Genomic DNA, 25,547 nt, shown 5'->3' on the forward strand with positions numbered 1-25,547 from the left:
GCTGGTCTTTGAAACAACTTCTGGAGACTTTTTTATTTTTGTCTCGTACCCAGCCACGAGACTTTTTATTTTTATCTCGTAACCTGGCACGAGATATTTTTTCAGTTTTATCTCCTGTACAGCAGAAACAGAAATGGAGTAGAAGAAAGAGAGAGAATCACACCAAGATGTATCCTGATTCAACTACAAAGTGCAATGCAGCCTACATCCAGTCTCCATCACAACAATGATGGAATTTCACTATAATCATCATGATTACATACACCAATTCTCCCTAGGAACTACCCTTCCTATCCGGGACAAGTCCAGAATCTAAACCCCAATCCTGAACTTGACTTGGTTATTGCCAAACTTTTAACTGCTAAGTGCTAACCCAACTTGCAAGAGGATTCCCACAGAATCATGAAACACAACACAGATGTAAAAGGACCTCTAAGGACATCTATGGCTTTTTCTTTTAATTTTGCACTCTCTGCCTTTTTTCGCTCTATGGTTTTTTCTTACAAACCTCACTGTTTACCTTTTTCCACGAGACTTAAGACAGACAAAATTAAACAGAAAAATTACAAAATGAAAAACATTGAAGGAGAAGAACTTCTGTTAGTTTAGGTAGCTATGAGAACTCTGTGCCTTGCACTCTCACTCCTTGCTTCAAGCCCTGGCTGTTCTCCCTTATATAGAGGGAGAAGCCTCTACGGTTGAAACCAAATGAAGCAAGCTAAACTTCTACTTCTTCATGCAAAACCGGTTCGGCCAGAGAGAGAAGAGAGATAACCGAATGCTAAAACCAACATGCAATTACCTCTGAGTCTTCCTTTTGCACCAAACTCCACCAATCCGAGCCCTCCATCTTGTCTTGCACTCCAAGAAGGATCCCTAGCCCTTGATGAGTTCTTTGATGCATGACAGCTCCTCCTGCTCCACTTTTGCTTCCTCCTTCACGTAGCATCCCTAGCTACCTTCTATGATGAGTGAACCCAAAAGTAGAGACGAGCCATCCCTCAAGGATCTTCTTCTTCTGACCGAAATCTTCTTCATCCATTTTTGGTATGGAGAGGTTGAGCTTACTTCACCAAATCTTACCTCCTTTGGGGAAGATCTCAGTCACAACATACTTTTTTTTTCTTGCCATCATTGCAATGGTCTTGTTGCTTGCTTCTTCTTCTCTCAGGTGGTAGCTCAAAATTTTCTCCATAGTTGCTGTGATATGACCGAAGAAAGAAGAGAGATGAGATAGAAGAGAGAGTAAAAAGGAAAGCATTCAATGGATTTGATAAATTAAAATGAATTAATTTACTTCTCTTTGCTTTAGGTAGCGTGCCTCATTAAGACAATCAATCAAATCAATAGCAATTTCTCTCTCATAGTTCCCAATGCAAGTTAATTCAAGTTAATTGAATTTGAAATCCACCACATGATATAAATGAGATCCGTTGGAAGCATGAAGCAAAACATTTGCTTTCTCTCAAAATTGGTTTCGGACCAAGCCTTGGGTTTTCCAACTAAAATTTAAGTTGGGCTAATATTAATGTTAATAGAATCTGGCCCATTAACAAAATATTGATTTAGCCAAATAATTTAACCAAGGCTAAAAGTAAAATTCATATTTGGGCTTGCAACAATTTTTCTTTTCTTTTCGGCCCAATCAAAACCTGCACAGCAAAATTATTTTAATTAACATATATGAATTGAAATCAAATTAATAATTTTGAAATTAATTGTTTTAATAATGTTTAGTCATCACTAATTTTAATTTAGAGTTTTCCAAACTCATCAGTACCATTAAGGAATAAGTAATGTTTTGATCCCTAAGGTTTAGGATCAAAATCAAATTCGTCCCAATGTTATTTTGAATTTAAAATCGTCTCCAACCTTTTATTTGGTATTAAAATCGTCCTTTTTAATAAAATTTTTAATTTTATTACTAAATTATTTCTAATAAAAAAAATTATAAAATTAAAAAATAAAGGAAAGAACGAGAGGGGGAGGGAAGGAAGAGGGGAAAGGAAGAGGGGGAAAGGGGGAAGGGAACCGAGAAAGGGAAGATGAGGGGAAGGGGGGACGGTGCCAGCGAAGCTTGGAGTCGCCGTCACCGTCGGGAATCAAAACTAGAGGGAGAGAGAGCTCGCGAGGGAGAGAGGAGACGCGAGCCAGGGAGAGAGCTCGCCGTCGCACTCCGCCATTGCTGCTGCTGCTATTGACCTCACTGCCACTTCGCGTCCTCGCCGCTACACCTCGCCGATTCTGCTTCTGCTTTCAATTCGGCTTCTGCTTCAACTTTTGTTTTCGATTTGGCTTTTGCTTCTGTTTTCGATTCTGCTTTTGTTTCTGCATCTGCTTCTACTTTTGATTCTGATTTTGATTTGTTATTTTTCTGATTTCATTGTTGTTCTGTGTTGATTTTGTTGTTGAATTTGATGTTGTTGTTTATGAATTTGAATAATGTGTTATTGTTAGTGTTGAATATTGTGTTATTGAATCTAATTATTGGTATTTGGTGGGAATAAGAGAGGTGGTGGTGGTGGTAAAGTTAGTGGTGATGGAGGGTATTTTTGTTCGTAAAAAGTCAAAAAGACATAAATTTTTTTGTTTAAAATATATTTAGGATAAAGTATATTTTTTGTTTTTAAAATTTATTTAAAATTTTAAAAATATCTTTAGGTTTTATTTTATTTTAATTTTGTTCTAAAAGTTTTTAATTTCATCAAATATATTCTTGACATGCTAATTTTTTTAAAAGTTTAAGATTAATTTAGCAACAATTTTACAAGAACAATCTTTAACATAAACAAACTAGATAGACATATATATACGTCATGCATTATTATTAGATTGGTTCTAAATTTTGTGAAAATTTAGTTATTAGGGATATATTTTATGTAAATAAAAAATTTCAGGACAAATAAATTAAAACGAAATAAAATTTATAGATATTTTAAAAATTTTTTGACACAAATTTTATAAAAAATATATACTTTATCCTATAATTTAATAATTTAATTAATCAATAATCAGTTCAATTTAATTACTACTATTATGAATGCGACATCTGGGATAATGCAGTTAATGCAGTTAAAGTATATATATTAATAATAACAAAATATATGGAATTAAAGTATATATGTTACTAGTTACTAATAGATACTAATTCACCTTTTTAATTTATAAAATATGTATAATTTAATATATATGGAATTATTAAGATGATAAGTACTTTAATTTATACTTTGACCCAAAAGATTTGAGTTCAAACGCTAAAAGTAGCAATTTAAAAAAAAAAAAAAATACACGATGAGGAGGATATTTTAAAAACAAAAAATAAATTGTGAACAGAATTTCTCTAAATTTCTATTATATATATAATAGTCTATTTTAGTTGTATTCGCAAGATTTATGTTTTATAAGTTATTTCATGCATATATTATTGTTACGGACTGCCAAGTTCAGCTCAAGAAGTCGCTGGGTCGGGGCATCGCCCCGCCCAGGCCCAAAACTCCAGCACAGGAGTTTAACGGGTCGGTCCTTAACACTCGACCCAGGACTCGACCAACCTACCACCCAAAGCGTGCTACCGCCCGGGTCGGTGTCCTCGGGGCGGCGCCCGACATCCCGATCCGAAGTTCGGGACGATCTGCCACGTGGAGTACGACAGCTCACAGCTCCTCTACCAATGGGCTAGACCATCACTAGGCCCACCCACAACATAGTATATAAGGGGAGAGGACAGCTCTCCCCCCAAGGTACGTCACACCCTTACCTAATTCGGCTATCCTTTGGTACGGACTCTGACTTGATCGTCGGAGTGTCCTTGCAGGTGGTCACTCCCCCGCACGTTCCGTCCAACCTCCGGCGTCGCTAGCACACCTCAGCCCTTGTTCCACATCCGCCCGGGTCTCTCCCTCTCTCCTACTCATCACCACCCGACTATCCGAAAACACCAGGTGACGAACATTGGCGCCGTCTGTGGGGACCTAGGCGCAGACATGGAGCGACCATCACTTCGGAGGAGCTCCGCGAAGGAGGTGGGGCCCGTTTGAGCAGGGCGAGTTCGATAGCCCGCGCTGCCGAACAACCGAGATCCTCCGTTCAACCCAACCAACAAATGTATACCAAGACCCCTGAAAGGCGCCCCTTCGGGGGGATGGGAGCCGACAGCGCCAAGATCATGCAAGAACTCAGGCATAGAGTACAAAACCTTGAGCGGGAGCTGGCGACAAGGGACCGATCCCACGAAGATGTCAGCCACTTGCACGGCGGCGTCAGCCGGTCCCACGCCTGCACCCGATCCCCTCCTGGGCACACGACAGCCAAGGAAGAAGCATAAGAAGGCACGAAGAGGCGCACACCCAAGGCGAGTCGGAAAGCCGTTGGGAATCCCCGAAAAGGAAACCCAGGAGACAACAAGATCCCATTATCATGGGAGTCACCCCCTTCCACCCCTCAATCCTCAAGGTCCGGCTCCCGAGAAACTTCGACAAGCCGACGGACATGAGATACGATGGGACCAAGGACCACCAGGAGCATATCACAGCTTTTGAAGCAAGGATGAACTTAGATGTGGTAGGTGACGCCGTCAAATGCCGAGCATTCCCCGTAACACTGGCCGGTCTAGCAATTCGATGGTTCAACGCCCTCCCACAAGAGTCCATCACAACTTTCGCAGACATATCTCGAAGCTTTCTAGCTCGGTTCATGACGCGCATAGCCAAAGCGAAACACCCAATCAACTTACTGGGGGTTACCTAAAAACCTGGGGAGCTGACTAGGAAGTTCCTAGATAGGTTCAACGACGAGTGTTTGGAGATCGACGGCCTCACGGACTCAGTCGCTAGTCTATGCCTGACAAATGGCCTGCTAAACGAAGACTTTAGGAAGCACCTCACAACCAAGCCTGTATGGACCATGCAGGAAATTCAAAGTGTGGCCAGAGAGTACATCAATGATGAAGAGGTCAGTCAGGTTGTAGCAGCCAATAAACGGTAGCTCCCTAGCTCGTCAGCTCGGTAGGCCCCTCAAGTCGACAGGTACAAAGAAGCTCCCAGGGACGGCACCCTAAACAAGCCACCCAAGCACCCACGGGTAGGAAGGTTCACGAACTACACGCCACTTGCGGCGCCTATAGTAGAAGTCTACCAACAAATTGCAGACAAGAGAATCCTGTCCAAACCTAGGCCATTGAAAGAGAGAACGGGAGGCAATACTTTACTGTGATTATCATAAGGGGTTTGGCCACAAAACCCAAGATTGCTTCGACCTTAAGGATGCCCTGGAACAGGCCATCAGAGAAGGAAAGCTGAGCGAATTCTCCCGACTCATCAGAGAGCCGAGGAGGCGGGAAAGGGAATGCTCCGAGGAAGATCGGAGCCGGACTGTCAAACCAAGGCAAGAACCCACAGGGGATGCCAATAACCCCCCAACCTTCGTGGTCAACATTGTGGTCGGGCGCGACAGCCCCTCTAAATCCAAGTCAGTAGCCAAAAAGGACACCCAAGTACTCTCCATCTCGGCAGATGGCCCCGCCTCCAGCAAAAGGCACCCTACAATATCATTTGGCCCAGAAGATAAGTGGTTCAATGACCTCCCCAAACCCCCCCCATGGTAGTTACCGCGATGGTCGGAACAGGACTAGTCAAGCGTATCCTCGTCGACACGGGAGCAGATTCAAATATTCTATTTAGAAGCGTGTTCGACGCCATGGGGCCCAGGGAATCCGACCTCAAGAATCACCAACACGGAGTCATGGGACTAGGCGATAACTACATTAAACCTGACAGGACGATCTCTCTCCCAATTTGCCTAGGAACCAGTGACGCCAGGAAATCGGTTATGACAGACTTCGTAATCTTTAGAGACTCCACTGCCTATAACATCATCCTAGGAAGAAAAACTATCAATGAATTCTCAGCCGTAATATGCACCAAGTTCCTAACAATGAAGTTCATAACAGACAAAGGAACAGTTGGTTCCATAAAGGGAGACCTAGAAACGGCAATCGCCTGCGACAGCGCCAGTCACTCCTTAAGGAAAGAATCTAAAAGGGCAGTCGGTGTGTTCCTGGCAGATCTGGACATCAGGATGGAGGACAAGCCAAGACCAATACTAGAAGGGGACATGAAAAAGTTCTAGATAGGGAAAACGGCAGACCAGTTTACCTTCATAAATAGAAACCTGCCCCATGAACTTAAGGGCCCCTTATAGAGATCGTAAGGGCAAACGGCGACCTCTTTGCATGGACCCCATCAAACATGCCGGGATTAGATCCCGAGTTCATGTCCCACCGACTAGCCATAAAACCTGATGCCAAACCGGTAGCCCAGCGGCAAAGGAAGATGTCGCAAGAAAGGGCTAAAGAAGTCGCCAAACAAACAGCAGGATTACTAGAAGCAGGGTTCATCAAGGACCTCGAGTACTCAACATGGCTGTCCAACGTCGTCTTAGTCAAAAAAGCCAGCGGAAAGTGGAGAATGTGCATCGATTACTCCGACCTAAATAAAGCGTGCCCAAAAGAATCCTTTCCCCTCCCCAACATTGACACCCTGGTTGACTCGGCGGCAGGATATCGTTTTCTCAGCTTCATGGATGCCTATTCTGGCTATAACCAGATCCCGATGCACCGACCTGACGAGGACAAAACAGCATTCATAACACCAGGGGGCACTTTTTGCTACAAAGTAATGCCCTTTGGACTAAAGAACGCAGGGGCCACCTACCAAAGACTAATGAGCCGAGTCTTCCATGACCTCATCGGCAAGTCAGTAGAGATTTATGTCGACGACATCCTGGTAAAAACAGCAGAGCCGAATAAGCTAATAGACAACCTCCAGGCTGTCTTCAAGGCACTAAGGAAATTCAACATGAGACTCAATCCGCTTAAATGCGCGTTCGCCATGGAAGCAGGGAAGTTCCTAGGGTTCATGATAACACAAAGAGGGGTAGAAGCCAACCCGGACAAGTGCGAAGCCGTCCTCAAGATGACAAGCCCTGGGTGCATCAAAGATGTACAACGACTCACCAGGAAGCTCACGACTCTGTCTCAGTTCCTCGGCGCCTCGGCAGAAAGGGCCATCCCATTCTTCAACCTAATGAAAAAAGGGATCGCCTTCGAGTGGACCCCGGCATGCGAAGAAGTGTTCAGCCACTTCAAGAAGATACTCTCGGAACCTTCTGTACTCAGCAGGCCTAGAGAAGGGGAGCCCCTATACTTGTAGTTGGCTGTAACCACGCAAGCAATGGCGGCAGTCCTGATCCGAGAAGAGGACAAAACTCAGCGCCCAATATTCTTCATTAGCAAAATACTCCAAGGAGCGGAGACGAGGTATACCAAGTTGGAAAAGCTGGCCTATGCCCTACTGATCTCATCCAGAAGGCTAAAACAATACTTCTAAGGGCACACAATCATCCTAAGAACTGACCAAGCCATCCGACAAGTGCTCCAAAAATCCGACCTGGCGGGAAGAATGATGGCATGGGCGATAGAACTCTCTCAATATGAGTTGCAATACGAGCCCAGACAGGCAATCAAAGCCCAAGCCATGGCAGATTTCCTCGTGGAAGTCACAGGAGAGACTCTCAACACGCCGAACACATGGTGGAAACTCCACGTTGACGGAGCATCCAACCAACCGTCCGGAGGGGCCGGAATTATCCTCGAAAACTCGGCAGGAGTAGCCTATGAACAATCCATCAAGTTCGACTTCCCGGTCTCCAATAACCAGGCCAAATATGAGGCTCTGATAGGGGGACTGGTACTAGCCAAAGAGGTCGGGGCGTCAAGGGTGGAGGTCAGTAGTGACTCCCAAGTCGTCACCTCCCAGGTAAATGGCAGCTACCAAGCTAGGAACGCGCTGCTACAAAAATATCTGGAACAAGTAAAAGAGCTATGCAAAAGCTTTGAAGAAGTCACAATCCAGCACGTCCCCAGAGAAAGAAATACCCGAGCCAACCTCCTTTCCAAGCTGGCAAGCACCAAACCCGAGACGGGAAACAGATCCCTAATCCAGGGGCTAGCAACTGAACCTGCAATCGTCATGTGCACAGCCCAGGTGCCGTGCCTACCCTCATGGATAGATCCTATTTTCCGATATTTGGAGCAGGCAGAAACACCCCCAGATGAGAAGGAGGCACAAGCTATTAAGAGAGAAGCTCCCAAGTACACAATCATACAAGGGCAGTTGTACAAACGAGGGCTCCACCAGCCCCTACTCAAATGCCTGCACCCCGACCAGACGGACTACGTCCTCAGAGAAGTCCACGAAGGATGTTGTGGTCACCACATTGGGGGAAGATTGCTTGCAAGAAAGATCATCCGAGCAGGATATTACTGGCCTACAATGATGTCGGACGCCCAGGGGTTCATGAAAAAATGCAAAAAATGCCAGAAAATGCCAACTTCCACAAAGCACCACCCGAAGAGCTCAGCCTAATGATGGCCCCCCGACCTTTCGCCCAATGGGGAGTCGACCTCTTAGGACCGTTTCCACCAGGACCCGGACAAGTGAAATACTTGATAGTGGCCATAGACTATTACACCAAATGGATAGAAGCAGAACCACTAGCCAACATATCTTCAGCAAACTACCAAAAGTTCATATAGAGGAAAATGATCACCAGGTTCGGAATCCCGGAAACCGTCATATCGGACAATGGGATACAATTCACCGACAAAAAGGTCAAAGAATTCCTAGGAGGACTAAAGATCAAACAAAGGTTCTCCTCAGTTGAACACCCCCAAACCAACGGTCAGGTGGAAGCAGCCAACAAAGTGATCCTAAAAAGATTAAAAAAAGCGACTTGAAGGAAAGAAGGGCTCATGGGCAGACGAGCTAGCCTCGGTCTTATGGTCCTACAGGACCACCCCCCAGTCATCTACCAACAAAACCCCCTTCCGACTCACATACGGGGTCGATGCAGTCATCCCAGTCGAGATCGGGGAGCCAAGCCCAAGGTTACTCCTAGGAGGAGGAAGTGAAGCCATCGAGAAGGACCTGGTCGACGAAACAAGACAAATGGCACACCTAGCAGAGGCGGCAACAAAACAAAGAATATCCCTAAGGTACAATGGCAAAGTACTAAAAAGAAGCCTGGGAGAAGGCGACTTGGTCTTACGACGAAATGACATATGGCTACCTACCCCAGGGGAAGGCAAGCTAGCCGCAAACTGGGAAGGTCTTTACAGGGTAAGAGAAGTCCTCGGCAAGGGAGGCTACAAGCTATAAAAATGGATGGAAGTGAGGTTCCAAGAACGTGGAACATGGCAAACCTCAAGAGGTTCTACTCATAAAGAGAAACAACCATGCGACCTGACGACTTCAACCCCCTCCCTCTTTTCCTCCTTTATGTTCCCCTTTTATGTTCCTCTTCCTATCAATCCTATCATTTTCCTCTTTTATTATCTTTTGCTTAATCACGCATTACGTATTTCCTTATTCCAGAGTCCTAACAATATGATAAGTTCTACTTTTCGCAAGTTCCAAATCGGAATAACAAGCAAGGGAAATGGCAAACGGTCGACCTAACGAAAACCCGGGACTGATCACCCCGGAAATCATAAGGGACCAAAAAACAAAAACGGCTAAAAAAAGTAGCAAGAATAATAAATACCACAAAAACGATAAATCAAAAGGCCGCGGCAGCCCGAGCAAACAAAACAATAAAAGCAAAGCCACGACGGCCCGAATAAAACAAAGCAATAACCAAAGCGGCAGTTTAAAATAAAGGCAAAAGTATTCGGTACAACCAAAGGGCGTCTTATAATAGGCCCCAGAATAAAAGCAAGTTACAAGTTAACCAAAAGAACATGAAAGTCGGGAAATATCCATCTAGCGCTTGAGGATGTCAACGATCTTCCCGCCCTCCACTGTCATCATAGCACCAACTTGGAAGAGGTCGAGGTCGGGAGCCAGCACCGCCACTTGGAGCTTAATCCCTTCCTTGGTCAGCTTAACAGCCTCACAAGCCCCCTTTGCAAGCTCTTTGTTCTTTTTCTTCAGAGCAGCCATCTCCCGGGTAGCAGCATCTACCGAGCTCTCTGCCAAATTTAGCTTCTCCTCAACCCTCTTCTTAGCAGTAGCAGCCTCACCACGAGAGGTGTTTAGATCCTTCATCAAGGCCATGTCCCGATCCACCAGCCTGTTAATTTCCTTAGCATCCTCCTCAGCCTTCTTGTCCTGCTCGGACAATTTTGTCTTCAGGGACTCCTCCCGAGATCATGAATCCGTCAGATCTTTTTGGGAGTTCCGAAGCTTTACTTCCATAGCATGATAACTGCCCAAGACAGGCTCCACCTTTTTGGCAATGGTAGCAGCACGGAGAAGACTGTGGTAGATCCACCTAGCCTGCCCGGAAAGGTCGGTCTCGTGGAAAAACTCCTCCGTGCCAGGGAGCAACTGGGACTCAATGAAACCTCCAGCATCGAAGTTTTTCTCCATAACCGAGAGCGCCTTCCCGGTATCCCGCTTCCTCTTCTTTGGATTGCTCGCAACTTTCAACTCTTCGTCACCAAAACCAAAATCCTCCTCAAGAGTTTCTGTCTCCACACCCTGGGACCCTGCAGTGTTCTCGGGAGGAACAACCTTCTCTGGCTGAACCTGGTCAGCCCCGTCCACCTGACCACTGGCCTCCCCGGTTTCCCCCTGCTCCTGACTCGCCGTGGGAGTCACCGAGGAGTCGTCCTCACCCTCATCATCCCCCTTGATGAGGCTCTTCAAATCAGCCAAGGTCTTCTTCCCGCCAGCCATGGAAACTACGAGCAAAGAAAAAGAGAGCAAAGGTGTGAATAATAGAGGAATAAAGCTTGAAAAAGTACAAAAGGAAAGGAACTCACCAACATACAACCGACCGGCCTCCCGATCCCTCATAACCATTCGGGGATTAAGGTTCTTTTCACCAAAAATGGCCAACAGAATATCAGCAATATTGCGATCCTCTGGACTCAGCCAATCATAAAAGACCTTTATTAGATAGTTGGATCCCGCCCCAAAACTCCAGTAGGTCGGGATCCGCCTAGCCCCTTCGGCCGTAAGCCAGAAAGGTTGGTGACCTTCAACCGGCCTAACTTTAAAAAAGGTAGACTTAAAGCCATGATAAGAATCCTAAAAAAGGCCAAAGATTCTACGGCCTTGTTGGGCCCTAAAAGACATATATCCCTTCTTAGCCTTCCCCTGGCTAGAAGGATTTGTGAGCAGGAAGAGGTAGAGAAAGACATTCACTGAAGTCGGCAGCTCCAGATACTCGCAAACCATCTCGAAGCATCGGATAGAAGCCCAACTGTTCGGGTGAAGCTGCGACGGAGCAACATCGCAGCGATTTAACAATGCCATAACGAAAGGGGAGAAAGGCAGACGAGGCCCCAAGGTCGTGAACATGGGCTCGTAAACCCACAACCAATCAACAACTCGAGGGGAATCCAAGTTTTTCTGGCATACGCGCTCCCGACCAGCAGGAACATAAACTTGATAAAGCGCCTCCTCGGGACCCCCTCCACACAAGAGCCTTGATTGGCATAGTTTCTGGAGTCCCTCTTTCGTCATTGTAGAAGGGGTATCCTTCACATCGGAGGAAACCCAGGCATAGTGGTCGACAAAATCAGCTAGAGGGCGCTGAGCCTGACTCGAAGAAGCAAGGCGCTCGGCCATACCTACAGCGGGGGCACCACTTAGTCAACACGGGAAGTCGAAAACCCTCAAAATAGTAAAAGCGAAAGGAAAACTACGAATCACCCTCTAGGCCCCCCTATACCAACCCAGAATGTAAGAAAAATCCAGGAAAAATCCAGTGGCACCCCCTCTAGAAGAAAAAAAGATAAGGAAAACACAAAAACCCAGGTATACACAAACAAGAATGCACAAAAACTAAAAGAAAGAAGCAACCAAAAAGGAAAAACCATGAAAACTTACTAGGAAAGCAGAATATGCAAGAAACAGATAGGAATGAGGAACCCAGAAAGGAATAAAGGGCACTGGAAGCAAGAATATTCAAGCGCAGCAAGAAGCAGAAGCAGGAGCAGCAGCAACACGAAGGAACTAGAGGATGAGGAAAAAGAAGAGTAGAGGGGAGAGGGGGTTACAAAATAAAAAATAAGGAGAGAAAAGCGTAACCGCCGAGGAAGAGCGCCAAAAGGCAGGGGCACATTCGTCATTTCACCCAAAATTTCAAATCAATGATGGGCATTTAATGCCCAGCACAAGCCAAGAAAGCAGCACAAGGGTCGAAGCGACCACGCGTGAGGGACACGAAGCGCCATCAACGAGTTCCCGAAAAGGAAGAAAGTTTGCCGCCTTGGCGAATAGGATAAACGCGCCCAGCCACGAGTCCCAAACCTCAAGGCTGGCGCGTTGGAGGCACTGTTACGGACTGCCAAGTCCAGCCCAAGAAGTCGCCGGGTCGGAACACCGCCCCGCCCAGGCCCAAACCTCCAGCACAGAGGTTCAACGGGTCGGTCCCTAACACCCGACTCAGGACCCGACCAACCTACTACCCAAAGCATGCTACCACCCGAGTCGGTGTCCTCGGGGCGGCGCCCGGCATCCCGACCTGAAGTCTGGGACGACCTGCCCACGTTGAGTACGACAGCTCACAGCTTCTCTACCAATGGGCTAGACTATCACTAGGCCCACCCACAACATAGTATATAAGGGGAGAGGACAGCTCTCCCCCCAAGGTATGTCACACCCTTACCTAATTCGGCTATCCTTTGGTACGGACTCTGACTTGATCGTCGGAGTGTCCTTGCAGGTGGCCACCCCCCACGCGTTCCGTCCAACTTCCGGCGTCGCCAGCACACCACAGCCCTTGCTCCACATCCGCCCGAGTCTCTCCCTCTCTCCTACTCATCACCACCCGACTATCTGAGAACACCAGGTGACGAACAATTATGATTCTATATATTGATATTGATGTGTGTATTTTTATATTCTATGTATATTAGTTTATTGGCCCCTCTTCATAAAATTCTAACTCTGCCTTTGATAACATGATATAGAGCTTATTATAACTAAAATGTTTAAAGTTTGATGATGATGATGATGATGATGATGATGATGATGATGATGATGATGATGATGATGATGATGATGATGATGATGATGATGATGATGATGATGATGATGATGATTATTATTATTATCTTCCTAAAAAGAGAAATTAAGTATCAAGCAGTTTAAAAAAAAAAAAAAGTCTATACATAATTATGCTTCAAACTTATATATTTGCATAGCTATTCTGTTTTTAGGTGTTATAATTCTGTTTGGCGTTAGTTACTGTTTCTTGTTTCCCAATTTCTTTCAATTCTTCTCTGCATTCATTCAACACGCTTCTGCTTTCATTTATGTGTTAGATTCAAAGCTTCTTAGAAAGCTTTCGAAACTTAAGTGAGACTTTTGCATTAAAAAATTAAACATGCATGTTATAGATATAACACCTCTTTTTATCAATTTAAATTTTTTGAGACAATAATTTCATAACACTTTCTCTTATATGATTCCACTATAACTATTGGAAAATTTCACCTATATATAGTGATGAATTATTGATATAAGTTAAGGCAACACCACTTTTTACCTTTGCTACTTTTTATTAACTTTATTATTATAGCAAGATGGGAAAATATCATCACATCTCAGCTATATGTTTATTCTATCAAACATAATAATGAATTTTCAACTTAATACAGGCAACAAAAAAAAAAAAATTCCAATAATGCAATTACTTTGCCCAATTGACAAAATTTTGAAGATTCTTTGTAGATTGGCCACCTTCAGTTAGGTTATTCCTAGTCACTTGTTTCAATTTCAAAGACCTTTCCCTTATGGCTTTATCACCAAGCAATTGCAACACCTTCTTCTTTATCTCTTCCTTTGATATGAATCCATTGTCATCCTTGTTCAATCCCAACCCAACTTTCCAAACATTACAAATATATGATTCATCCCAAAATTGATCACTGAAAAATGGCCAGCACAAGAAGGGAACACCACTATACACACCTTCAATAGTAGAATTCCAACCACAATGACTTATGAAGCAAGCAATAGCAGGGTGGTTTAATACTTTTTTCTGGGGAGCCCAATCAACAATTTTGCCTTTTCTTCCATGAAATTCATCTGGGTATTTGTTGTTTCTTTCGCTATTCATATTATCTGTATATCGCATAAATACAAACACCTATTAATTAATAAATACAATGTGACATACACAATGGGTACGTATGAGGGTTTCATTAAAACATAAAAAAGAAATATGAATGCAGTAATATAGATTAAATAATATATATATATATTAATTCATCAATAATATGTGTACACAAAAAATAATCAACCAATAAATTAATAATTTATATAAAATATAAAAATATTTATTAAAAATATAACATATAAAATAATATATAAAACTGATTTAGTGACTAATTTTTTACATGTAAATATCTTTTTTATATTAATTTCATCTTTAACAACATTTACAATAATTGTTTCAAAATTATTTTGGATATAAAAAGTTGTCTTAAAGAATATATAGTAGAAATCAAAGGATTATTACAGATAGAATAAAAAATTTTACACATTTTGGTTTAATAAATTATTCTCAAAATAAGAAATTTTCAAGAAAAAAGAATATATATAATTAAAATATTTACTGATTACATATATACCTGGTCGTACAACCCAAAGAAAAGGCTTGTCAATGAGATCAAGTGCAAGTGCTAGTTCTTTGAGTTGGTTGGATTCCATAACTGCCAAGCTACCAAATGAAACATATACAACAGATTGAGGTTGTTGTTGATCCAACCATTCTAAGCATGTTGTGTCTTCTTGCCAAAATGAAGAACTTTTGTTTTTGTTATTGTTGTCACTTTCAATCAATGGTCCAATTGATAGGAACTTTGGAGACATGGAGAATGCTCCTGGTTCAAGATCATAGGCACTATTGCAAAGCCACCACTCTGCTAAGTTGAGAAGTTGTATCTCTTCCTGATAAAGATGATCGAAGAAGGCCTTTCCAATGGTACCCCATGCAAAGTTTTTTGCGTCCATCATAGGCATCAGTGGAGAAAATTGAATTTCCTGTGTTTTGGTGATGTTTCCTGCAATAATATCATTGCAAAGAAAATACATATCAATAAATTGAATACAGTATATAGTTTTGAAAATTTTTCAAATGCTCTAAAAATATCAATGTTCCAATAAATTTAGTTGTAAGATTTTAGTTAATATATTATATACGGTAAATACTTATATGCAATTGTTTTTATGTGAATTTGATCTTGGATATTTATTAAATAATTTGATATATTTAATTAAATTATCATTTAACAATTTTTAATTATCAACTTTATATAAAGATAATTATACATAATTTTTTACCATTATATATGTTTTTTATAATTGAGATGAATAGTTAAAATGTTTAAATATTCTGTTGGTCTTGTAATTTAACCAAATTTGTAATTAGGTTTTTATATTTTTTTTATTAAATCTCTATACTATTTTTAATTTTGTAATTAGGTCATTTTTATTGTAAAAAATATTAGAATTAACTGAATATTTCTTTGTAAAAATTAAAGATATCTACAATTAAAAACTTAATTAGATATTTGACTGCATATTTTTTTAAAAAAATATTCAGTTAATTTTAATAATTTTTTATGTAAAAATATATAATTACAAAATTAAAAATAATATAGAGATTCAATTAAAAAGATATATAAAAACTTAATTATAAATTTAGTGTAATTATAGAAACTAACGGAATAATTTAACCTAGTTAAAATCACTCAAATTTCATAGAAAGAAAAATTTTTTCTCGAATTTGTTCGACATTCATCTCAAAATTCGTCCGAAAAAATCGAATTTCTAATAATGTAAATTAATTAAAATAAAAATAAGTAGCTCAGAAAATCACCCATTAAACAATAGTATATACAAGAATATATAAATAGTACTATATTCATACCATCAGAATCAACAATTCCTTCCTCCATGAGCTTTGGGAGACAATGAACTGAAGCCATTGTAGTTGCTGAACCTGGAAATAGAAGAGCACATTTGATTCCCAATTTGCGACCAACTTCCAAGGCCCAACCCATATTAATTGTGGCAACAATACAACTGATCTTGTTGTTAGCATCCAAAGAATTGATATCTTCTATGAGCTTTGGAAGCAAAGAAGGCATTGTTTTTTTCATAGAAAAAAGAACCTTAACATGGTCACTTCTATCATCTTCATGGTCCAAACCATCTGGGAGTGTCACATATTTAATGTGATCTTGGGAACCACCATCATCATCCTCAGAGATTTTAGCTCTCTTGTGGCTGAATTCAGTGTGTAAGAAAGTGACCTTGCAACCATGTTTGGTTAGAACATTAGAGAATTGTGTTAGGGGATTAATGTGTCCTAACACTGGAAATGGTATAACAAGAAAGTGAGGGATAATTCCCATTATTATTCTCAAAATTAAGAAGAATAAATTATTGATTGAATTATATATATGTAAATTATTGGTGGATATGAATATATATATCCCTTGTGATTGTTCTTATATATATATATATAATTGTTGGAACTTGGAACACAAGAATAGTAGACCAAAGTCCAAACACGAGGCTTCAATAATTCCGATGAATACTAAATGGATGTAACTGTCTATTGATATTATGGTGACATATTACACCCCACATAGATCATAGTCTAAAATTATTTTATTTTATATTATTTAATTATTATTTACTTTAATTTATTTTACATTACTTAATTATTGTTGAAATAATTAAATAATATATAATTATAAATATTAAATTGGATAAAGTAATTTTGAGTTATTATTATCCGTTATTTAATGTGTGTGACCAATTTGATTCTAGATTTATAGACATCAAAATAAAAATTGATTACTACATCTCTTCATCTGAATTCAACGGGGCCCAAATTAAAGAAGTGGAAACCTTTTGGTCTACGAACACTTGTAAATCGGTTTGTTGCGATAAAAAAATGTTGCCATAATTTGGTAATTTAGTAATTAATTAAAGTATAAGACTTTTCATCGGTTGAAATTGGAGTATATGGCCAGGCACCAACCGGAGACAGATCAAAGTACTTTTCTGTTTGAATACGAAAATGATAATAAAAAAAAAATATAATTCTCTAAAGTGAGATTTAATATAAAATTTTCATTATTGAATCTTTTAAGTAGTGATGCCCTAGATATACGCTAATTATTTTCGTAGCATTTTAACTTCGCATCCATAATTAAAGCATATTAGTATTTTCGTAAATTCGTATTTTGTGTTTAGTACATTAAAATGTTTATGTCTTTATGATTTTTGTTTTTGAAAAACTATGAGTATTTTTAAAAGTAAAAGGCATGAAACGAAATAACTTTTAAAGTTAGTTTATGTTTTTAAAATTAAAAGATTAGCATAATAATATATATATTAAAAGTAGAAAATTCAGAAAATATTTATTTTTTGTTATATTTATATCTACTATATATAGTCATTTTAACTTTCCAAAGAAATTTTTTAAATACTATTGTATGTTGTAATGCTTGTTTATTGAAAATAACTTTTAATTAGTTTGTTTCACCAAACATTATTGCTATAATTTTTTAAAAATTATCCTTAGAAATTAAAGCCAAAAAGAATTTTGAAACACATTAGAAACGTGGGTAATTAAGTTTCTTTTTCCTTCGCATCCATAATAAAGCAATCAGTATTTTCGTAAACATATTGTAAGATTGATACGAAGTATATGAATAATTAAGTCAACAGAACTAGTAGGAGACAGTATCATAATATTAACGTGATATTAATCATCTTATGTTCTATGTTCTGTGAAGAACGTATGCGCTTACGTTTGCAGTAAAGGTCAGCATCAAGCTATATATATATATACATATAGCCATACATATTTTATCAACTTCGCAAGTTTCTATAAGAAAAAGAAACAAACCAAACTAGGCGTGGGTTGGATAAACTTATTTAAATAAAAATATATTTATTAAATTTTAAATATATTTAGATATATTTTTTTTAAAAAATATTAAAAAATAAATAATTTATTTTTTAAAAATTAATAATACTTTATTTAAAAAAATAAATAAATATTTTAAAATATTTATTTTTTTAAAAGATAAATAATTTTTTTAAATGTAAATCTAAATTAACCTTAAATCTACATAGATGTACGTATTATTTTTTTTTTTTTTGTCAATGAACACTATAATTTTTTCTTTTAATATTGCTTTTAATATAGATTAAAAAAAGAAAAAATAAATAAAAATCATAGGATGGCATATATATTGGGTGATTACCAATTCAATGAAATTAATGGCAAAATAAGTACTATATAACATTATAATCAAAACTTAAAAAAGGGAAATTAATAACTAGACTAGAACAATAATTATTTCCATACTATATTTGTATGATCCAAAAATTTATTAATCACTTGGCCCAATTGATAAACTTTTGGATATTCTTTGAAGATTGACCACCTGGTACTATGTTATTCATGGTCAATTCCTTCAGCTTCATAGACCTTGCTCTTATTCCTTCATTCCCAAGCAATTGCTCCACCTTCTTCTTTATCTCTTCCCTTAATATCAATCCACTTTCATCATCCTTCTCTAATTCAATTCCAATCTTCCAAACACCACAAATATAAGCCTTGTTAACAAATTGGTCCGCGAAAAATGGCCAACACAAAAAAGGAACACCGCCACAAATACCTTCCATGGTAGAATTCCACCCGCAATGACTTATAAAGCAAGCAATCGCGGGATGATTTAGTACCTTATTTTGTGGAGACCAACTTACAATTTTACCTTTATGTCCTTGAAATTCAATAGGAAATGTGTTTTCTAAATTGCTACAAGGACGCACAACCCAAAGAAAAGGCTTGTTAATAAGATCAAGTGCTAACCCTAATTCTTTAAGTTGGTTTGGTTCCACAACCGCCATGCTTCCAAATGCAACATATATAACTGATTGAGGTTGTTGTTGATCCAACCATTCTAGACAAGTTGTGTCTTCTTGCCAAAATGAACATTTGTTGGTGTCATTAATTTCCATTAATGGACCAATTGGTAGGAACTTTTGTGACATGGAAAATGATCCAGGCTCAAGATCATAAGCAGTGTTGCATAGCCACCATTCTCCAAGCTTCATGTTCTCAATGCTTGTAAGAAGATGAGTGAAGAAGGTGGTACCTATGCTAAGCCATGGTAGGTCTGAAGAGTTTATTGTAGGCATTGTGGGCAAAATCTGAATTTCTTGTTTCTTGGTGGGTTGTCCTGCAAATACCAAAAACAAATTATTTCAGATAATTGTAGTAAATATAAAATTATGGTAAAAACTCAGGTGAAGTCGACTTCACGTGAAGTTGATATCTGAGAACCGTTAGATAAAAATTTAGTCAAATTAATTAAATTATTTAACAGCTCTCAAGTATCAACTTCACGTGAAGTCAAATGCACATGAGTTTTCACCTAAAATTATTTAATGATTTACGTGCTCTGATTTATTATTTTAAGTTTTGCAAAGAATGTATTCTTAAAATAAAAACACATTTAATACATATTTTATAAAAAAATTCATGTAATAATAACTCATTTTTTTATAATTGTTAAATCTCGTATATAAAAACAAAATTTAATGACTGTGCATAATATATACAAAACATACATTTAATAATGTATCTTAAAAGAAAATTACAAATGTTTTCCTAATTTTGAGAAGATAGAGCTGATTCACATCATTAACTACCAATTAACTAAGGACAAGTTGGAAATTAAAGATAATGTCTATTATTATTATTTTTTGTCTATATGTTTTATTTTATTTTATTCTTATCAATTATTTTTAATATTAAAAATAAAAACATACATAAAAATAATACATATAACATTATTAAAATACAACAAGATAATTAGATGGTATTAGAAAAGCCTGTAGATATATATTATACTGTACATTCACTGGAAGTCAAGTATACATTGAAATAATATGTGTAGCAGTGGAATTAAATATTTAAAATATGTGAATCATGTGCTATATATCTGAAATAGGAATATGTGGTAGCAAAAGAAACAACGTCAACATGGAAACACCCAATTAATCACGTTGCCGCCACTATGTGTAGCTGTCAATTAATAATGTTTATTTTTGTCCGATAATATTAGAGGGACAAAAGAATCAGTCTATTTAATATTTATTAATTATAATAATTAATAGTAAATAAAATAAGTTATGATTATTTTTAATTAATTTTTTTATTATTAAATATTTTTGTTTTTGTCGGGAAGACCAGTTTCAAGTGGATTATATACATGCTTATTTTTGTTTTGTCCTAAAATTTTATTCCTAGTGTGTTAGACATGATCAGTCCTTGTTAAAAAATTAGTAGACCAAATTAAACCATGAATAAATTTGAGTTTGTGAAAACTCTATATAGTATATAGTTGTACAAAAATCAGGAGGAAAATGAAAAAAAGGAAACAACAATATAATAATAAAAAAACAAATTAAAGATGAGCGGAAAAAGTTTAACTATATTAAAAAAGAAACCTTTAATTAAAAGGAAATTTAATCTTAATGAATGAGTGTATAACTTAGTTTATATAATAGATCACAACGTAACAACATAATTTAGTCTGAATAATAACAATTTTCATATAGGAAAGGAAACCAGTTCATGAGAAAAAATTTATCGAACGAGATTCTTATATTTGTATGATTTAGAAAACTATTTTATAAGGATAATTTATAACATTTTTATTTCAATACATTAACAACATAAAAAATTGTATCCTATCATCCAATAATTAAATTTATATGCTTAGATAATTTTATAAATAGCAGGTGTAACTGAAAATCAGTTATTTTTCGTAAGATAACAATATATATCTAGAGTAAGTTGCGTTTGGGAGAAAATATTAGAGACATAATTATTTATATTGTCTCTTCATATCAGTTAAATTTTTTAGATGAGCGGTTTTATTACAATGGTTTTATTACAATGATATATTGTTAGTGTTTTGTTTAGACATAATATGAAAATAAAATTAAAGTAACAAAAATAAATCCATAATTATATAATATATAGTTTTAATTTCTTACCATCTGAAGAGTGAATAATTCCACGAAGAAGAAGGTTTGGAATGGAAGAACAACAAGCCAAGGAAGTAGCTGAAGCAGTCCAAAGATAAGCCCCTTTAATTCCCAAATTGTAACCAAGTTCCAAGGCCCAACCCATATTCCCAGTAACAATGATACAACTGATTTTGTTCTCAACATCATGCAAAGCATTCACATCTTCTATGAGCTTAGGAAGCAAAGGAGGCATGGTTCTCTTTATAGATAGCAGTTGCTTCTCCCTATCACTCCTATCATCATCAGCTTCCAACCCATCAGGAAGTGACACGTAGTTTATGTTAGGGTTGCCGCCGCCGCAGGAAATGGTGGTGGTTCTTTTGTGGTTGAAATGAGTGTTGAGGAAAGTGACTTTGCCATATTTGGCTAGGACATGACACAATTGGATAAGGGGATTAATATGTCCTTGAACAGGATATGGTATTGCCAGAAAATGAGGGACACCCATAATGTGGTTGAAAATTTAATTTTTTGAAATAATGAAGATCTGATGATGAGTAATGGGTGTTTTATAGTGAGGGAATTCAAACGGTTGTACTTGTTGCTATTGATCACCTCTTCAGTTTACTATATATCTCCAAAATTATCCTCGTAATTATCTCTTTAAATTTCTTTAAGATAAATACGTTTGAATGAGATAAATTTATATATCACAAGGCAGAAGCATGAATATATATACTTTTTATTAATTAATTTCAAAAGTTTTTTAAGTATTCTGGATTTTTTTTAAAAAAACCAATATTAATAGGAAAAAACCTTTATTTCTAGATTTATTTTTTTTTAAAGTAAATACGCATTTATTATTGTGCATCTCGTATCTTTAATTTCGTTAAAATATTTGGCTTTCAGTAAATAGAAAGTTTGATGCATAAAATAAAATAAAAATGTTTGTGTTTTTTTTTTTTGCCGCCATGGTCGTTGATCCCTGCCCACAAGTTGGCCCTGCTAGCTATGCAGCGTGTTGATAGAAACATGTCTTGATTTTTTCGTACAAAGGTAGCTGGTTCAATTACTCCTTGGTGATATAACATTTGCCGCACTTGTAGTAGTAGTGCACTAAATTAATCTTTTTTCCCTATTTGGAGTTGCTCGTATACACATTGAACATTAACAATATATAAAACCAACCATTAAATCAGAATGATAATAATTTAGAATAAAAATACATCCCAAAATAATAGTGTTAAATTGTTAATTGGTTGGAATGAAAAAAGAAATGAATTAATTGATGTTATAGTGAGAAATTAGAGAAAGAGAAAAAGAAGCTAATATATAAAGACTGAAAAGCACGTCCCATAGTTGGGTTGGAAGTGGACCAGGCTTTTAAGACGAGTGTCCAGTGAGCACCAGTTATAGTCATGTTATGTGAATTCAATTGTTTATTGCATTCAGCCAAATCAGTTCTCTGTTGCATGATGTTTTCTTGATGTCAAAGATCAATGAATAATATGCATGTAATTGATGAGTGTGTAGTTGTGAGTAATTGAATAGTGGCATCTATCTACTCATGATTCATCAGATCTATACATATATATTATTCCTAACTACCACCCAGCTACCAACCAACCTTATTAGCCCCATACAAACTGAATAAATCTATATGAATTCAATTATAGTAGTATTTATAAGAACAATAATAGACATATATATTACAAACATTTAATAATAATAATAATAACTTATTAATCACTCTCACTAATTTCAAATATATAACAATGCCCTATGATTTTAATTAGTGATGATTTTAAAATATTTTTTCTAGTTTAAATTAATCATTGTCGCTTAGGAAATGTGATAAATTTTTTAAATTAATTTACTTAAATATAATTACATTCAGAAAGGTTAATTTGAAAATACTAAAATAATAAAAATAAAAAAAGATACTAAGAGAATCTGGATTTTGCTGGCTAGCTATAATAAAGGCACAGATTAAATTTGTAATAAATTTAATATATTAAAAGTTTAAAATATTTTTATTTTAATCACAAACAGCAAATATCATTCTTATTTAGTATTATTTACAAAGTGTCAAAAGAGTTCTACTTTGTTTTCTTCATATATAAATGCGACCCAATAAAAATGACAATAGCTAGCTGGGGGTTCGTTGAATTTACTTCAAACATTCATGCTTAGTTCAAACTACAAATCATAGCAGAAAAATTACATGCATTTATTATGGCAAAGGATCTGTGTGCTCCTAAGCTAATGGCAGGAGATTATGGACAAGCATGATCTGTGCAATTGTATAAGCAAGAATGATCATCGTATGAACATATGTAGAATTATTAATGATTTGTGCAATTGTATAAGCAAAAAGTATTGTAGCAGTTATTATACACTGTAATTTTTGGATTATACCAATCACTTATTCAACTGAAACCTAGCTAATATGTGTCATCAGTAACTAGCTGAATCACCATAGCATAAACCCTGTGACCAAGGTCAAAGAATCAATTCTTCACTTATTATAACAGAGCCAATTACGCACATCATCAGCTGATTACACTTGCCAGCAGCATTTTCCTTACTTTTGAACCTTTTTACCTTTATCCTTTTTGGTATTTCGTTTCTGCATGAATATATATATAAACATATATTATTACAAGACTTTACAATGTGAAGAAGCTAGTGATATCAAAATTATATGAAGACAAACAAAGACTTGCCTGCTCAGTAGTATCAGGAATGCCTTCATTTCTAGCATTGTAACCTTCAGCACTTGCCTTGTTATGTATATCTCGCATAATTCGAAATTCCCGAAGAGTACGTCGTGCAGCCTCAAGTTCAAGGTTATTCTGCCTCAGCTGGTCCTCATAGTAATATTGATACCCGCGTTGACGGCCAAGAGGGCCAGGAGAGAATGCACCCCTATAAGTTCCATAAGCTAATGTTTTTGCTATTTCAAATCTTCGGGGATTGACTTCAAACTCCATAAAACTCTGAAAATTGAGGTATTGTTAAGAAATGAAAGCCTATGTATATATCCATATGAATATTTAACAGACTGAATATTGTCAAAGAATCCATCTGAGTACCTTTCTAAGGCGGTCGAAAGTTGTACGACGACCAGAGTCCCTCGGACTAAAACTCCAAAGGAGGCAATCATTGTAAAAGCGATAGGTCATGCAATTGGGAGAGCAGAGTAAGTCGTTACGGGAGCACGTGGGACAAGGTCGGTGTGGAAATGGTTTAGAGTTGGCAGGATCACCGGGCACCGCCTGTGCTCCAGCACCACAAATTTTAATTTCATCAGAATCATATATGTCTTAATTTCAGAATAATTAATATTTCTTTATTATTTCTCAAGCAAGAAAAAACACTTGCCTTCTTATCAAGATCAGGAGGAAAAGGTACTTTTGCAAGTGTACTTATAGATTTCGTCATTTCCACCAGATGCTTCGATTCCTTAACCCTATGTTCCAGAGCAGTGATTTCAACCTCAGTCTGGTTGATTTTGCTGTCAACGAACTCTTTCATCGCATAATAACCATCAAGAATTGCTTTCGTTGCATATACCCGTTGACCAGGTTTCACGTCCTTTAAAAATTAAAATAGATCTAGGTAAGTAAGTAAGAATCTTCATGAATATTTCAAATACAGAAACAGAATCAGTCTCTGGACTGCACAAAAAAGAATGAAGTGCATGCATTTAATTGTAACACTGAACAAACTTATAAAATGTCGTTGTTCTTATTAAAGAATAATTCACATCTTACCAAAATCATTTTCAAAATATCTTCATAAAAATCTTCACGATTTTTGAAATAGAGCTCCATGACCTTTTCAGGATCGATGCCATAAGCCTCAAGCCTAGTATTGGTGGCGCCTTCCGAAGAACCTTCACTTTGAGGTGGAGGCGGCAGTGCAGGTGGAGGCGGTGGTGGAGGTGAAGGCGGAGGAGGAGGAGGAGGAGGAGGCGGCGGAGGTGCAGATGGAGAAGCCATGAAGAATCTTGTTGCTCAAGTAAGTGAGAGAGAGAGAGAGAGAGAGAGAATGGAGAAAATGACTTAAGGTGTATCATGAATTGATAACAGTGCGTTAAGAGGGTATATATATGCATGGCTAGTTGATTCTAGAGGCTAGCTTACTCTAACTAACTTGAGACGGTCCACAGCAGATTCCAACTTAATTGTAACTAACTCTCAACTGTGTACCACGTCAGCATTGGAGTTCTTCTGCTTACAGTGCACTTGATTTGAGAAGAGTTTATTACTGTTGATGCATGGGATTGTATTCGATCTGTTAGAGGTAGTTAGGAATATTGTGCACGTGTGTATTTGGAGTGGCGGGAAAGTCAGTTACACCGCATCAGCATTGGGGTTCTTGCCGGCTTCCTCCAAGCGGGAGAAGGGTGAACCAATGAAGACCACAGCTTTGATCGGTTATTAGTATCATATTTGACTCTCA

The 25,547-nt window shown here is 37.8% G+C and overlaps 3 protein-coding genes across 3 annotated transcripts; all 3 read right to left on the reverse strand.

The window, feature by feature from the left end:
- Positions 1–13,452: 13,452 nt before the first annotated feature.
- LOC112744560 (UDP-glycosyltransferase 83A1) lies at positions 13,453–16,612 on the reverse strand. Its single transcript, XM_025794227.2, has 3 exons — positions 15,946–16,612; positions 14,645–15,076; positions 13,453–14,135 (listed from the first exon to the last, which is right to left on the reverse strand). The coding sequence occupies exons 1-3, from the start codon at positions 16,430–16,432 to the stop codon at positions 13,702–13,704; spliced, it is 1,353 nt and encodes a 450-aa protein (XP_025650012.1). The 5' UTR covers positions 16,433–16,612; the 3' UTR covers positions 13,453–13,701.
- Positions 16,613–18,284: 1,672 nt separating this feature from the next.
- LOC112744561 (UDP-glycosyltransferase 83A1-like) lies at positions 18,285–21,726 on the reverse strand. Its single transcript, XM_025794228.3, has 2 exons — positions 21,108–21,726; positions 18,285–19,282 (listed from the first exon to the last, which is right to left on the reverse strand). The coding sequence occupies exons 1-2, from the start codon at positions 21,586–21,588 to the stop codon at positions 18,435–18,437; spliced, it is 1,329 nt and encodes a 442-aa protein (XP_025650013.1). The 5' UTR covers positions 21,589–21,726; the 3' UTR covers positions 18,285–18,434.
- Positions 21,727–23,402: 1,676 nt separating this feature from the next.
- Positions 23,403–25,165, reverse strand: LOC140178908 (uncharacterized). The gene is made up of 5 exons (XM_072216136.1): positions 24,857–25,165; positions 24,465–24,677; positions 24,176–24,358; positions 23,807–24,079; positions 23,403–23,709 (listed from the first exon to the last, which is right to left on the reverse strand). Exons 1-5 carry the CDS (start codon positions 25,082–25,084, stop codon positions 23,665–23,667), a joined length of 942 nt encoding a protein of 313 aa, XP_072072237.1. The 5' UTR covers positions 25,085–25,165; the 3' UTR covers positions 23,403–23,664.
- Between the last annotated feature and the right edge of the window lie 382 nt (positions 25,166–25,547).

Source organism: Arachis hypogaea, chromosome 14 (assembly GCF_003086295.3).
Source record: "Arachis hypogaea cultivar Tifrunner chromosome 14, arahy.Tifrunner.gnm2.J5K5, whole genome shotgun sequence".
In the NCBI taxonomy this organism is placed as follows: domain Eukaryota; kingdom Viridiplantae; phylum Streptophyta; class Magnoliopsida; order Fabales; family Fabaceae; genus Arachis; species Arachis hypogaea.